At 38.2% G+C, this 16,368-nt stretch overlaps 1 protein-coding gene across 2 annotated transcripts in view; it reads left to right on the top strand.

The window, feature by feature from the left end:
- The first annotated feature begins 278 nt into the window (after positions 1-278).
- Positions 279-16,368, top strand: part of ANLN (anillin actin binding protein) — a 28,034-nt gene continuing 11,944 nt past the window's right edge. For both annotated transcript variants that reach the window (XM_010713034.3, XM_010713033.3), the window contains exons 1-17: positions 279-385; positions 5,006-5,159; positions 5,477-5,761; positions 6,126-6,472; positions 7,179-7,401; positions 8,183-8,376; positions 8,505-8,612; positions 9,096-9,213; positions 9,910-10,026; positions 10,582-10,808; positions 11,368-11,519; positions 11,814-11,961; positions 12,480-12,615; positions 13,031-13,213; positions 15,098-15,224; positions 16,151-16,199; positions 16,279-16,335. In XM_010713034.3, the coding sequence (XP_010711336.1) occupies positions 368-385; positions 5,006-5,159; positions 5,477-5,761; positions 6,126-6,472; positions 7,179-7,401; positions 8,183-8,376; positions 8,505-8,612; positions 9,096-9,213; positions 9,910-10,026; positions 10,582-10,808; positions 11,368-11,519; positions 11,814-11,961; positions 12,480-12,615; positions 13,031-13,213; positions 15,098-15,224; positions 16,151-16,199; positions 16,279-16,335 (2,643 nt within the window). In that variant the 5' untranslated portion in view covers positions 279-367. The remainder of the gene's footprint in view (positions 386-5,005; positions 5,160-5,476; positions 5,762-6,125; positions 6,473-7,178; positions 7,402-8,182; positions 8,377-8,504; positions 8,613-9,095; positions 9,214-9,909; positions 10,027-10,581; positions 10,809-11,367; positions 11,520-11,813; positions 11,962-12,479; positions 12,616-13,030; positions 13,214-15,097; positions 15,225-16,150; positions 16,200-16,278; positions 16,336-16,368) is intronic.

Raw genomic sequence — 16,368 nt, 5'->3', positions numbered from 1 at the left:
GCACTTTAGATATTTATAACATATATTTTATATGTTATATAAAGAATGGGCAAATGGGTATAAGGAGTGAAACTGTTAGGCTGGAAATTAGACGAATTTTCCCCCTCGGCGCACTCAGGCCTTTTAGGGCGGACAAACGAAGAACTGCCAGGGGGCGGGAGAGCAGGGCAGTGCGCTGCCGGATTGGATAGCGCTTCTGTCAATCTGCGCCTCCCTCCCGGCCGCCCCACGTCGGAGAGCCAATGAGTGGCGCACTCCCTGCGCATGCGCACTCGAGGCGGCGCTGAAATTCAAATCCGCGGAGCGGTTGGGGTGGAGGTTTTTGCTATTCCCGGGGCGGCGTGAGGGAGCGGCTGGAGTAGCAGCGATGGATCCGTTCACCGAGGTGGGGAGAGCTTTGGTCCTTAGGGCCGGGGGCGAAAGTCGGGGAGGGTCTGCGGGGAGCCGGGCTGCCTTACGGCTTCTCTCAGGCTTTCCTTAGGGCCGTGAGCGGCCCTCTATTCCGTTCCGCCTTATTGCTATGGAGGAAGTGGGGTTATACACCCAGGAGCTGGTGGAAGGGAGGCCCTTTTCCATGTGTGTTTTTGTTTTTTAATGGGGCAAGCTTGTAATGACACAAGTGGAATTGGCTGGCTTGAATGAGAATTGAAGGCTTCTTAAGGATGCTGCGCTGTACTCTGCTTCTATGTGAGATAGGTATAAAGCCGCGGAGTTGCTTTGTAGTGGCTTTCAGAAATACCTCAGTATAATATTACACAGCATTACACAATGGCAGGTTAGAAGGGACCTCTGGAGATCATGGAGTCCAACCCCCCTGCTTAAGCAGGTTCCTACAGGTCACGCAAGTAGGCGTCCAGATGGGTCTTGAATATCTCTGAAGAAGGAGACTCCACGGCCTCTCTGGGCAGCCTGTTCCTGTGCTCTGTCACCCACACTGTAAAGAAGTTCTGCATATTTGAACTTCCTCTGTTCCAGTTCTTGGCCATTGCTCCTTGTTCTATTGCTGTGCATCACTGGAAAGTGTCTGGCTTCATCTAATTGCCTCTTGCACTTCAGATATTTATAAAAACTGATTAGATCCCCTCTCAGTCTTCTCTCAGCTGACCAGACTCAGGTCTCTCTAACTTTTCTTATAAGCGAGGTGGCTCCATGCCCTTTATTATCTTTTTTGCTCTCTGTTGGATTCTGTCAAGGAGATTTCTGTCTTTTTTGAGCTGGGCAGCCCAGAACTGGACACAGTATTCCAGATGTGGCCTCTTCAGGGCAGAGTAGACAGAGGATCGCCTCCTTTGATCTGTTGGCCATACTCTTTTTAATGCATGCCCTGTTTAACCAAAGCCTGAATTTATTAATTAAAAAAAAAACCACAAATTTAATACATAAAAATAAATAAAAAAATCTTTATCAAGTACATTGCTTTATCAAGGAGGAAAGAATAATCTATATTTCAAATAGGCATCCTGTAAATAAACCAGGTGCCTGCAGCAGGGGAGGATTTCAAGGTCCAACTTAAAGAAATCACACGTGAGATACTGATTTGCATGTGTCAAGGCAGATTAATGCGACTCCCATGTAAGGCCTGCTAAGTGTAAACATCTAAAAACTCCTTCCTTAATTGGTACTGGGTGACATGATGAGACTAGTCTTTAATAAACCGCAAGTCCAGAATACTGGATCAAGTTTAAAATGGTTTTGCATGCTGGGAAATATTCCAATCTCAACACACCCTTTGTGTGTAGTTAACTGACTTTGAAAAGCTGTGACCAACTCAGGGGCCACTCCTTAGTGTAAACTTCATTCAAGTATTTGCTGATGTTGCAGAGTGCCTGAGAGGTATTGCTTTGCCAGGAATGCTTATGCTGTGGAGGATGTTACTCTGCTGTATAAGAATCTGACCACTGCATGAGAATTTTCGTTTGATAATTTTTCTTAAAAAGGACTTTTTATAAGAAGCTTTATTATCACCTGCTATAAAGTATTTATGCCCTCATTTTTATATCCTTTAAGTATCAATTGTATTAGTTTAGCTACTTTCAGGTAATATTTGTAGATAACTGTTCTGTTGTTTGCAGGGAACTGATGAGGCATTATAAATGTTGCTTAGGTAAAGCAGCATTAATTCAAGCGTTACCTGGCCAAAGCTGTTTGCTGGTCACTTGGCTTTAGAATAAAAATGCTTCGTCTCAATTAATTTAAATAGATGCTGCTTCAAGATTCAGTGCATTCAATGCCTTCAAATGAAACAGTTCTAAAATAATGTTTATTAATTTTACAAGCGAAATCTAATGATCTGTTGGGTGTCAGCCAAATTGTTAATATGGTCCACTGAGGAGCTGATGGAGTCTTATTTTAGGATCACAGTGAGCATGCTTGTGGCTCTTAGTTGGTAATTGATTGTGTAATTCACTTTCTTGCATAAAAGCCTGTGTTTGGTAGTACAGAGAGTTAGGATATATAACAGTCAGTTATTTATATTGTGAAGAACTTATCGTAGAGCACAGTATTGTTTCCTGGTGTGGCAGATGACCAAAAAGAAGTGACGGAGTTGCTCAGAGAAAGGTTTGCATACATGAAATTTGAAGTTAGTAGTTCTTTCAGTGTCACAGAAACTTGCTCCTTCTGCAACATTGTGCTACTAAAGCAGGGTAGCAGCAACAAGTTCCTGTAATCACTCACAAGCCTGTGTGTCTTCTCTAAGGTTGCTCGGTACGGCGTCTGTAGGTAACTTAACACATGCTACTTTTAAAGCAAGACTGTCCATCAACATTTAAAGCAGGAAGGTGTTTTCTGATTTCATACTCTGCTTTTGCATGCAAGCCATGATCCTCTAAGTACAACTTAGTTGTTTTCAAATTCCTAGATAAAATGAAATAGGCCTGTCCTACTCTGAAATGTTGGCTGTTACTGGAATGTGTGGAGAATGTACTCTTAGTAATGAACACCTATGATGAGCTTAAAAGTAAGCCTCAAGTTCTGCTAGCTGGCTGACTCATCGTGTGTAACAGCAGTTTGAATTATGGCGGTTGCATGGAAAAAGCCAGTAGGAGTTGGAGCTCAGCAACAGAGGCATGCATTCCTGTGGAATGACATCCTATTTGTAACAACTGAAGCTCCGTCTTACTGGACTAACAAAACAGAAAGGAATGTGACTGCATTTGAATAGAACTGTAGAAATACTGTCTTAGACAGTGCGCTTGAATTTGCAAGAGAACAGTTATACAGATGGATTTAAAATGTGTAAATTAACTTGTGTATAATATCTGAATGCTTTATAGCTCTGCCTATTGGGGATTGGAAACTGGCCTGTGGAAACAACTGGGACGCAACTCATAGAGGAGGCATTGCAGGCACTTCATGTGCTCCTTTTAAAAATATTTTTCCCCTTAACTTCTCTTCCATGGAAGTTAGAGAAGCGGCATTTATACTTCGACAGAGAATCGTTGGGACTGACATTCCATTTGTCCTGTGTTGCCCTACAATGAAACATTGTTTGAGACTTCAGCCTTAGACAGATAAAAATGTGCAATGTGTATTTAATTGCTATGTGACAGGACAGATAATGGCTGGCACAGTTCTCACAATAATTTATGTGCTACCAAACAAGTGCAGTTTATATGCTTCCCTTTAGAGGTCATTAGTTCAATAGCACATTTTTTGTTTGTTTCAAAGTGCCTTAAAATATTGATCAAAGTAAGAATTAGGTGTTCTTTACACGTAGTTAAACTGTGGTCTTGTTTTATGAATGCAGCACTAAAAAAAAAATGTTATTTCAAACTTGGATGCTATAAAGAATCTCACTCTAATGGTGTAAAACATTCATTGAAACAGCTACTTCATGTGCAATGTGATTATACTATTCAAATTCCCAAAAGTTAGGGAATGTCAGAACTTAATAAAGTAAGGGTAATGACACCTCTTCACAAGTTTCGTCTTCCTGTACAAGATAGTGATAAATCATCTCTGCATTTGGACAATTAAGACATCATTTCAGTTGTGAGGAACTGAACTTCTGTTCTGCAAGATTTTGGTTTTGATGCTGCAGTAGCTACTTTTTTTATACTGTAACAACATGGATTTAATTTGAGTTATTTTTCTTATGGACACGCTGGGATCATTAACTTTTTTTTTTTTAAATAAAAGGTCAGTGACAACTGCGTGTCTTGAACATTTTCTTCAACAACAGGTCAAGAGCCCACTAGTCAGACTTGCTAACTTAAGATTATCGTGTGGTGATTCAGGGAAGAAATACTACTTTCAAATGTTTCTGAATACTTCAGGCTCAATATATTTTTTTTTCTCCCTATTTTTGTCATTGCTTATGTCTCTCTAGTGTGATTTCCTTAAGAAGCCAACGACTGGAACTTTGTAATCTGTTGGGTAGCTTCATCTGCTTTTTGATATAAAAGTAGATGTCTCGAGCTTCACTGTTTCAGCAATTTCCTTGACAGTCTGTGTCTAGATGATAAGACTGGAATCAGTGCCCCTTTGAAAGAAATGCTGGAACCTGTTATCTGTCCAGTAGGCAAAACAATCTTCAGATACCCTGCAAACATGAACTAACCAGCCAGATAGCAAGAAGGTAGCTTGGAATTTGCTGCAGTGTGAGCTATCTTTGATCTAACTTCCTGAAAATAGAAGATGTGTGTATTGCAATGGTCAAATAGAAGTATGGAGTTCGGGAGTTACTGCAGTGAGAGAAAGGGGGAAGACAGAAAAACCAAATAGATGGTGGTGTAGAAAACATGTTTTTCCTGTTTTCAGGAGTAGGAGGGGGTAACCAGACAGAAAATCAAGCTTTAAGTATTTCCATAGCAGTGCATTTACAGTAGGTCAGTTATCAACATCTGAGAGACACATTTGTTTCAGTGTAGTCATCATTATATGTTTCTGGTATTGTCCCTTTTGGTACATGCTTGTAACAGAAAAACTTCAAATATTTTGAATTTGAACTGTTACTGTTAACACACTGAAGTGTATAGTGATGTGTGATTGATGAACTACTCAGAAACTACTTGAACGAACCCGTGCCAGGAGGGAGAACCTGCAGAAGAAAATGGCTGAGCGGCCGACCGTGGGAGCAAGACTTGCAGTGCAGACCAAGAGGGTCAGAGAGCCTTTGTTAGAGACTGGTAACCAGGCACCTCTTCCTGATGAAGAAGGTATCCTACATAAATGTTGGTTTTGTTCCATTTTTTTTTTTCCTTGTTGTTTTGATGGCTTGTGAAAACCTCTTAGTGTTTATCCTAAAGTAAATAGCAATGGGTACAGTTACCCAGGTCAATGTTTACCTTTATCTGAGAGCAGATGCTCTTAATGATTAGTAAGCTAGTTAAAGATGATTACTTAATGCCTTGTAATTGGTGGAAATAGAAAAGGACAGGTTATTCGTACATCATAACTTTACACTGCAGTTTTGTACTGAGGATGTTTGAGACTGTTAGAATACTAACTTGTTTGACTACTCTGACTTGTACAGTGAAACCTAGTACTAAACCATCACCATCAAAGAGACGCTGCTCCAATAATATAGAGACCCAAGCTTCCACTATAGAGAATACACAGCCTGTTCCTTCAAGTTCCCCAAGCCACCGTTCTCCTGTAATGAATTCGGAGTTGCGTGGAACTGTGTGTAACAAGACTTCACCGGCTCAACCTCTTGAGAAAGGAAAAACAAGCACCAAGTCAGAAACTCCTGCGACCCTTTCAGTCAAAACACGTATGCAGAAACTGGCAGAACAGCGACGCTGCTGGGATAGTGAGGGTATGTGTTACTTGCTGACTAATATTGCAGCTTTTCTGTGTTTGCACTGATGATAAGGTGTGCTAGCAGACAATTTTTTGTGAGATTTCTGTACAAAAACATTAGCAGAGTTCTGTAGACGGCACTGGATGTAGCCTAAAATGAGTAAACTGACTGTAGCAGAGTGTTATGTGTGCCTTTTAGTGTGAAGCCTTGCTCATCACAACATTGATGTCAGCCTAGTAAACTACTTGGTCAAGATTGTGTTGCCTTTAATTTAACTTGATCAGACTCAGTGCCTTCAGAGCATCTAACTGTTGATAAACTCACAATAGAGCAAAATTCAAATGTATCCCAATGTATTTTATTGTGTTCTCTTTTCCAGATCCCTCTGAATGTGCTCATCTGTCTCCCCTCCAGTCAAAGGACCTGTCTGTTTCTCCACCTAAGCGGGCAACTAATGATCTGGCAAGTGGTACCCCTATTGGGAGAAGGGGCCGTTTGGCTAACCTTGCAGCTACAATTGGCTCCTGGGAAGATGACCTAAGTCATCCATCTGCAAAGCAAAACAATGCACAAGAACAGCCTGGCACTACTTGTTTATCCAAATTGTCCACTACAAGTGGAGCATCTGCTAGAATCAATAGTAGCAGTGTAAAGCAGGAAGCTGCATCCTGTTCTCAAAGGCTTGTTGAGGCTTCTATTAATAAACCAGCAAACTCAAAGATAGCGGTGAGTGTCTGATTAGTTGCTGATTAAGGATTGATTTGAGTACTGGGGGGAAGAAGTGTTAATTCATACTGGTTTAATAATCTGACTGTTGGTAACAAATTTAAAGATTTAGTGTGAGTAATCTTAGTTCATTTACTATTTTTGTTTGATAAGAGCTCACGTGTTCTTTTTTTTAAGCAACAGACCTGAAACAGTTTAGAATTCCTTGAGACTTGAAGATGAATGTATATATGTGTCTTATAAATGTTGAAGTAATTGATTACTGTCTTTTCTTTATTGGAAAGAGATTCCTTAAAGTGACAACCCTTTTGGATTTTACTCTGAGTTCTCAGCTGACTGAAACTCTGAATATTAGCACTCATTAACAATGGAATGAGAATGCTGAAATTATTAGTATGAAATGCTTACTGTTCCATTTATGACACTTACTAAATGGCAATAATCTGTGTGCCCTATCTGGTTCAGGGAAATGTGGGAAGCTACCTGAAGTATCTGACAAAAACACGTTGAATCCAATACTGAAAGAATTTGAAACATTTAATCAAGATGCTGTAAATTACTCATAGCAATGGTTGTCAGTTCTTTCTGTTTTGGTGGCATTCATTTTGTAGCATGTTCTGCATAATGTTTTCATTCTTTTTCTCTTGAGAAAATGACTAACATTGTACAGTCTCAGCTTAACATTATCTCTTTTTCTCTTCTTAAGGATCCAAATAATCTTATAACGCAGTCCTCAAGCTGTACTGTTCCTGCTTTTAAGGAATCTGAAGTACTACAACAGCTAACAGAGAATCGCTGCAGCCCTCAGAAGACTGAGAAACGCACACAGACGGTACAATCAACTTTGTCTCAGTCGGTTCAGTCCAAAGAAGAGACAGTCAAAGGAACACATGTGCAACCTGAACCTAAGGATAAACCCACAACACCAGGTAAGCTGTTCTTCAGCTTCAGTGAGTTCAACTAATTGTCACTGAAATCACCTATGTTGAAAAACTATATGCTAGTTAAGTTACAGCAACATGTTGCATAATGTATATTTCTTGCTCTAACTTCGTTGAAGAAGTCTGTGATAATTGTAAGTTGTATGGCTTCCATATTTTGCAAGAGTATTTTTTACTGTATTTTTAGCAACTCCTGAGAGCAAAACCAATCTAATAGTTCTCTGTCTGAAAAGTATGCTGTTAACATCAGTTGATGACAGGCTATTGAAAGCGTCTTTCAAATTGTTGGCTAAGGTATATATCCAATAGATGTTATGTTTAAAAAAAAAAAAAAGAGCCTGAATATGTTAGAAACCAAAAAGAAGTGCTTCCAGTCTTGAAGGCCACGTAGATGCATAGTGTCTTTCTTCTTAATGGTAAAGTAAGGTGGATTCCAAACAGCGTATCTCCCTTAGGTACTAGAATGCTCATTTAGATGAAAGATGCAAGTGAGAAATGTTTAAAAAGCAAACCAATTGGATAATGAACAGGGTCACGTGTGGTCTTTGTAAAGAGGAGGGTATCTGTTTGCTCTGATGTATCTTCTGTGTTCCGTTAGAGCAGTGATTTGCACTTCAGGTTAAGTTTGTATATAGCGTAATAAAGTATAAAGTAAGTTGTAAAGGAGGCATCTTAATTGCTTCATTGAGAACCTTCAGTGAGATATAAAACTGCAGTGTAATTTTTCTGTTTGAGAGCTTCCTTTAAAGCAAAAGAATTGTTCTTGTAGGGGGATCGGGAATTAAGCCCTTCCTGGAACGTTTTGGAGAGCGCTGTCAAGAGAACAGCGCACGGAGTCCTTCTACCAATACTGCGGGGTACAGAACACCCATCGTCACCCCAAATACAAGGACAATCCAGGAAAAGCTTCTCAAGCAAAATGAAAATTCCTCTACTGCCACTTTAGCGCTTCAGCTTAAGCAGGTACAACTTGCTAAATTCATAGCTTGCTCGGTGAAGATTCTTAATATTCTTTCCCTACCTGATTAGTTTGCAATGTCTTGATGTCTTAAAACTGTTAACTCTTCTCCTGTTCCCCTTTATGTGTATAGGAACGTGAACGAGAACTTGCATGCATTCGTGGCCGATTTGATAGGGGCAATCTGTGGAGTGCAGAGAGAAGTGAAAGTTCTAAGAGAAAACTTCCAGAAGCTAAAATGGTAATATGTTAGGTGCATGCATCGAAGGATGTGTTTTAATTGCTTTAACGTGTTCTGAACTTGGGTATTTTGGCACAAACGTAGGGAAAAGATATGAATCTAAGGTTTGTAAATACCTTGGCTACACAAGACTGCTTCTCAAGTAGCTCGTATGATTATTAATGAAGTATTGGATCTTTTTCTATAGAATAGTTACAAATGATGCTGACTGATTTAGTTTTTGATGATGGTTATTGTGCTACTTCCTATAGTGTTATCTAACAAATAAGCATGTTTATTTCTTATGTATGAATATTCTTTCTCCTTCCCAATCCCCCACCAACTTCTAAAAACTCTTCTTACAACCATTTGTACATTACAACTTGGAACTTCAGCTGACATTCTTGCATAAATAGAATCCTCCTTCATATTGGATAGGTACCTAACCTTTTTTTAGTCGCTTTAAATGTTACCACCTGAATGTCCTGTTTTTGGTTTTAACAGGATGGCCCATCTCAGGGTAGTCCAAAACGTTCTCCTCGTTCAGATACTACTTCTGGATCAGCAGAAGACGTGCCAGCAGGTGACAGGCCAGTAGAATCTCCCAGTGTAGAATCTTCAGGTGAGAATTTGTTTTTTGCTTGTGGCTGATGCAGGATTGTAGCATTCATAAATGGTCAAAGAGGTTAGTAGTACTCTTGTTTAGAACTGGACCTAGGTACACTCTTATTTGGTTGGTGATCTAAATTTTCTCATATAGTACTCCGCTGCTTGAAGTATTGGCAAGACAGATTGCCTTTGTTTCTCAATAGGTTTACCAATGTTTTGTATTTTTGTGTATGCTGACTTTAGAGCGAGCGTGTGAAAACAATCAGCTACAGATTTCATTTATACTGTGTGTGAGTTTACCAAATTCACACAAACACTTCCCTCTTCAGTATCCCCTTGTATTAATTCTCACAGTGGGGGATGTGAAAGAATTTGTTATACCTGTGACATCCTATCTAATATTCAGGGGTTGGAAGAGCCTTCAATTCTATGAAAGCAGAGTGAACTTTGTGAAATGCTCCTTATATACTTTACAGGCAAACAGACTCTCAAACGTGCTTTTATAAATGCAGGATATGCTTCTCTTAGATTGGGCTTGGATGTTGTGTTTTCTGTTTAATTTCACTTTTTGCTCAAGTGGCTGCACTCCGCAGTGTTTTTGTAAATTGTCAGCTATATTAGCAATCTTCTGAAACACAATGCTAAGAAAAAGTAAATAAAATCAGAGGTATAGCGTATCTTCATTGACTTTCTTTTATAAAATTCATAGATGCTCCTAAATGTGAAGAGACTGATAAATCCAGTTCTCTGATGGTCACTCAGCCAAAGAGTCCTGTAGAAGCGATGCCTGTGTCAAAACTTGAACAACTTGCTGAGAAACCAGATGGTTTGTATTGATTAGATGTATTTTATCTGCTTAGCTATCTGTTCCCACTTGTCCAGCAGTGTTAATATCCTTCAAGACTGATTAATGCACTCACTATATATCGGCTGATACTCGTGTTTTGCTTTGTAATTGGATTTATATAAAACAAATCAAGAAACTTCTATTATAATTCTTCTCTGAATGTTAAGTCTTCAAGAAATATTAAAACTGATACTAAACTTTATTGGGAAAGGAGAGAAATGGCTGCTCTGTAGGAGACTGCAGTTTCAGACTTGCATAAACTGAAATGTTGTAACTTGTTTAACACACGTCTCTTTGTATTGTCTCCCTGCATCACTTATGCAGAACATGGGGTAAAAGTATATTAAAGTAAGGATGGAAGTATACTTCAGGGTTCTCACATGCCTGACTATAATAAGCACTTCTTAATTAACATTGCTTGAAAATTACTTGAAAAACAGAAGTGGATGGCTTGTCTGTCAACTCTTCAGTCTCGTTATATAAACAAACATTTAAAATAGATGCTACTAATATTTATAAAACATCACCTTTCAGATGAAGTATGTGAAGTTGAAGTGAAGGCTGGTGATGAAATGAATAGCTCGAAAGTGATAAATGAAATTTTTGAAATTCTTCAAGAGGATGGTCCAGACATAGAAAAGCTGAAGAAGGAAATGAGCATGAGCCTGGAGGGTGAAAGTGATGATGATGAGCAGGAAGAGTCGCTAAATATTTCATCAATGTCTCTGTTAACCCCTCTAGTGGAATCTGTTGGTCCAGAGGTGAGAGCTCTTGGGAGAATGGGGAAGGATGACTTCAGTGTAGAAAGTTGTTCTGTTTGCTTGTGAACAGTGTGATATTTAGTGTATTGTGATACCTGGTCAAATACTGACGTTATGAAAGACATTTTGCTAATGAAAACTTAATGAGGTAAAGTTTCTGAAGTTTTTATTTTTGCCTCTAGAAATAACACTGCATGTCAGATGCTACATTAAACAAGTTCCTGTAAAATCCAATTTTAATATATAGGTCTATTACTTGCACTGGGCTTGTAGTTGTATATGTGTGTTTATTGAAACAGTGAAAATCTGAAGTAATTATTTAACAGTATAGGTTTGAAAACTAAGGGTGAAATATTCTGGAGTTCAGTGATCTGTTGGTGTTTTTAAAAATAAACAAATAGCTTGTTCTGTGTTCTGGAAAATATTTCTAAACAGTCTGCTAAATAATATTCAACTCCCTCTGAATTTACTGCTTATATGTAATCTCAAAACAAGTAAATATAAGAAAAAGTGTATTTCAAATATCTGTGTTACTCATGATCCAACATCTTCTTGCCAGGTCTTTGTTTCTCCTAGTAAGTCAGTTGGTGAGGACAGCAGTGTCAGTGATGTAAGTCAAAAGTCTGAGAAGTTCCAAAGGACTAAAGTTCCCAGGGCAGAATCTGGAGACAGTATGAGCTCTCTGTCAGAAGATCGCAGCCTCCCATATAGGTAATAAACTCAAAGATTGTCTTAAGTGCACAAACTAAGAATGTGGCATGGCTCTTCTTTTTTTCTTAAACTACAAAAGTAGTTTTTTCTTTTTGGAACTGTCAGCCTTTACCAAAGGTTGCCTCTATGTAGTCTTCATATTGTCTAAACTTAAGATGTATCAAAGAGTGCTTTTATTTTAACGTCAAGATGGAAAGCATTAATGAATGATGTGTGTATGTGTAAATAAGTGTGTAAATAAGCAAAGCTTGATATATATGGAAAACACTTTTTAACCCAGTTTTCTGTTTTAAGTGTTGATGCATATAGATCTCAAAGATTTAAAGAAACAGATCGTCCTTCAATAAAGCAAGTCATTGTTCGCAAAGAAGATGTTGCTTCCAAACTGGAAATGAAAAAGAATGGTCCATGTGATCAGGTCAACATCAAAAAGAAAATGCAGGTATCTAATATACTTTTAAAAATAGTTTTCCTATTCGTATGCCTGGTTCACCCTGCAGATGACCACATGTTAACATACTACGTAAACTGATTTTGCAATTCTAGCAGAAACATTTAACAGTATGTAATAGCTCAAGTCACATTGTAACAACAAATCTTCTGATCGGGTCATGCTGTAACTGTCTGGTGAACACAAGATGTTGTTTTGAATGGGACATGGGGAATTATATTTCATTTCTGCTGCTGAATTTGGCAGGATTTGCAACCACACTCAGTAAACAACATTTTGATCTTTGATGCTGCCTCATCACCTGTACTGTTGAATTTCTGCTTAGCTGCTGCTTCCAGTGGTAAAGGGAAGGCTAAACTGGATGTGGAGCGTACAGACAGTGTCATTCATTCCATATCACATTTAAATTCCGTTTGAGGTAGAAGAAGTTGTGCTGGAGTATTCTCTTGCAGAAATAAGACTGAACTGCAAGATGTTCTGTAGTTTACTATTTGTCTAATTTACTCTAGGAGCTGAATAATGAGATCAACATGCAGCAGACAGTGATTTACCAAGCCAGCCAAGCTCTGAACTGCTGTTTTGATGAGGAACATGGAAAAGGGTCACAAGAGGAAGCAGAAGCAGAGAGACTACTTCTCCTTGCAAGTAGGTTTTTAGATTTAAGTCCGATTCTTTACAGCATGAACACTTTGTGAAGATTTTTGTGATATGCTCTTGCAATCAATTTACACTATTACTTTGTACCTGCCTATTTATAGTTCTTCCTTTTGGAAAAGAAGAGAAGACAACATCTGTTCTGTTTTGCCTTTTCCAAGTAGGCAGGGGAATTTTTTGGTACCTTTCTTGTCCCAGATATTTTTACTGTTCTGGAAGTTGATTAATGCTTATATTGCATTTTATGTACTTATGGCAAAAAACAAAACAAAACAAAAAAAAACCAACAAAACAAAAACAAACCAAAACCCACCAAACCCAAAACAAAAACCACAGCATCTCAATGCTCATGTTTAGTACTATTTTTACTTAATTACAACTATAATTCATTAATTTCTCTACACAGCTGAGAAGAGAACTGCTTTATTGGAAGAATTAAATAAACTGAAGATTGAGGGACCTCTTATTAAAAGAAATAAAGCTGCGTCAACGTCTTCTGACTTTATTCCATCCAGGGGATCTGTTTCTATTTCAGAAATGCGTCTACCTCTAAAAGCAGACTTTGTTTGTGGCACAGTTCAAAAACCAGGTAAAAGTAGCAACTAGAAGTTATACCCCTTCCCTTGCTGTTTTGCTGTTCTCTCTCTCTCACTAGATACATCTGTTGTTTAGTTTTCTCCTTGTTGGCTTTTGCTGTTTCCCTGGTCTTTTTTTAGCAGCGTCCTTTTTCTTACCTGTGATGTTCAAGAAACTTGTATGACTTTCTCAGGCCAATCTTAGAATAAATGTTTCCATGGTGCTCTGTAACTTATTGGGAAGAAAGTAAAATTTTGTCTCAGGTCTGTCTCTTCATGGATGCAAGTCCACTACTAAATATCACTATGTAAATTCTGACTTTTGTGGCATTCTAAAATGGTAATGGAATCACTTCCTCCTTTTTTTTTTTTAAGTCCTATCAGTACCTCAATCCTAAAAAGTTTGGTCAGGGTTGTTCAGGCAGTACAGTTAGGTTGCAGTTGGACTTGATGATCTTGAAGGTCTTTTCCAACCTGAGTAATTCTATAGTTCTGTGTATAAACACCAGGCATCTACTAAGCCGTCATATCTAAATCATTAAAGCATTAATGTCAAGTAGTTTCTTTTGCTCTAGAACAGCATCTGGAAATCTCTCTTTATAGGTCTAGAGACAGCCAGGAACGTAGTAAGTTCCTTTCTCAAATGATTGTTTACAAGAATCTACAAGCCCACAGTATCGAGTGCTATTTTTAAATATTGTCACAAAATTTCATTATAGCTGGATAATTCTGACAGGTTCTTCCTTTTGTACCTCACTCAAATGTAAGAGCAAAAGTTACTGAACAGTTCTTGTTTAATATCTGTTCCAAAACTACTATTAATGAATGCGTATGTAGCCTTTCTTGTTTTCTTTATTAACTGTATTGCAAAATGTAAATTAAGTTTTAATATCTTCAAATGTATATTAGGAAGGACATAAAATGTTTGTATTGCCAAGAACATGAATGGAAACACCTGACATAATTTAATCTCTTGATGTGTTGTGGTTGTGTGAGAGAGAGATCCATGTAAACAGATTTCTCCTGTTATAAGCTTGTTTAATACAGAATGACTTAGTTTTTGCCAGTAATTCCTGTTAGGGTAGTATGGTTAAGGTTGTGGTTGGACCTGATGATCTTTAAGGTTTTTTCCAACCTGAGCGATTCTATGGCTCTAAATACTCCTTGTAATAGAGAATATGTTCTGGAAGTACAGCATTTGCACCAGAACAAACTCTATAAATCACTTTTATTTCTGAAGAAAGCATCAAATATAAAGGCTACAATTCAATGGACTCTAGGCCAGTTATTCTGAAGGCTGAGACTTGTCCTCTACTGCAGAGCAACTAAACTTTTGTTTTTAATATGATATAATATTATGCAAGCTTATCAACTTGCTGCAGATACTCCTAAACCTTCAAATATCTGATGCTATTGAAATGTGCTCTTGTGGTGGTGGTCTTTCTTTTTCTCCCTGTTACATGAAAAGTCAGGGGAAATAAGTTGCCTTGGTATCAATTCATTCATAGGATGGGAGGGGGGGGAAAAAAAAAAGATGGGCAGTAGCAAAAGCTGATGTATTGCTAAGCTGTAGGCATAGAGGATAGGGAACTAAGATTAGTCACTAAGTCTGATTGCAAGTTCATCCTCCTTTGTCTCGTGCACTGGGTAGTATAGGTCTGGCTTGAAAAGTCCCAGACACTAATGCACTTGTGATTTCTGTGGAGATGATTCTACCAATGGATACCACAGGAAAAACAATTTGCATTCAGATTGAGCTTGTAAGCAAATCTTGATTAACACAAGGTGTTTAAATTGGGTGAAACAGGCACACTTAATAGTAATGCAATACTGAAGAACTTTTAGATACTTGAGCAACTCTTGAATAAAGAAAATGCACACCTGAAATGTATTTACAGAAGCAGCCAACTACTACTATGTGATAATTCTGAGATCTGGAGCAGAAAACATGGTTGCAACTCCCTTAGCAAGTACTGCCAGTTCCCTGAATGGAGATGCTCTTACTTTTACTACAACATTTACCATGTAAGTATAAGTACAAAATAGTATTTTGGAACTTACTCTATCTCTGATGATGGAGCATATATAAAAATGTCACTGAAAACCTTCATATTTGCCTTATTCTGCAAACAAATTGAGTGAGATCATCTTATTATAAGAAATACCCAAAATGTACTTTTTAAAAGGGTAATCTAAGTTTATACCACAACTAATTTGTTGCTTTTTCTATGGCTCTCCTGGATTAACTGTAATGACAGATGAATTATTTTTCCTGAGAGTTCTTTGCAGCAACTAACACTTCATATAGCTATTTGGTTTTGGTGTCTTGAGGGGGAAAGGGGGGGTGAAATAAAGGATTGTTAAAACTAAAATTAATTCTCAAATGTTAGCTGAAAAGATGTGAGTTCAAATGGATGTTTGATTTAAGTCTTTGAAAATAAGTTAACTCAGGTTTTTCAAGTGCAATGCAACTGTAGTTTTCACTACAGGCTAATTACTGCAAAAGCAGTCTGTATTCTAGAAACTTTTGCCAGCAGCCGACTGAAGAGTATGCTCTGAGAAATGGTAATGTATTCTATCTACCCCTGCCTTCTCTCTACTTTCTTTCATGGAGTTCTAGAAAGCAACTTTGAGTAGTAACATACTGAGGTCTTTGGAATAGCAACACTGCTTGCTTGCACTGGGCAGTGCTGTTGTAGAAATGAAAGGAGTTCAGATCTCCAGGGGCAACCTAATGTTTACTAATAAGAAATACTAGCTATTAGTGAGCACCATGGCTAGGATTCTTTTGAGTAGAGTCTAGGTATTCTTAGCTATTCCTTGGTGAATTTGAGGGATCAGGAGGAGGAGGAGGAGGGAAGTAGTAATGAGTAACAACAGCAAAAAAAACCCAAAAACCATCTTTTCAGCAGTGTGTGGCTTAACATGTTTTTCCCATTCATCCCTTTTAGGCATGATGTATCAAATGATTTTGAAATAACTATAGAAGTCTACAGTTTGGTATGTATTGGCCCGTGTCAAGAGGATGTGGAAGGGAAAATGATGTGTTGTACTTTCTTAATATCTTTTTGCCTCGTAGGTGCAGAGAAAAGAAGCTCCAGGCACTGATAAAAAGAAAAAGGCAAATAAATCTAAGGTAAATGGAACACAAAATTCATTGTGTTGTATA

Source organism: Meleagris gallopavo, chromosome 6, assembly GCF_000146605.3.
Source record: "Meleagris gallopavo isolate NT-WF06-2002-E0010 breed Aviagen turkey brand Nicholas breeding stock chromosome 6, Turkey_5.1, whole genome shotgun sequence".
NCBI lineage: Eukaryota > Metazoa > Chordata > Aves > Galliformes > Phasianidae > Meleagris > Meleagris gallopavo.
The sequence above is the reverse complement of the archived record's forward strand: the minus strand, read 5'-3'. Positions and strand labels throughout refer to the sequence as shown.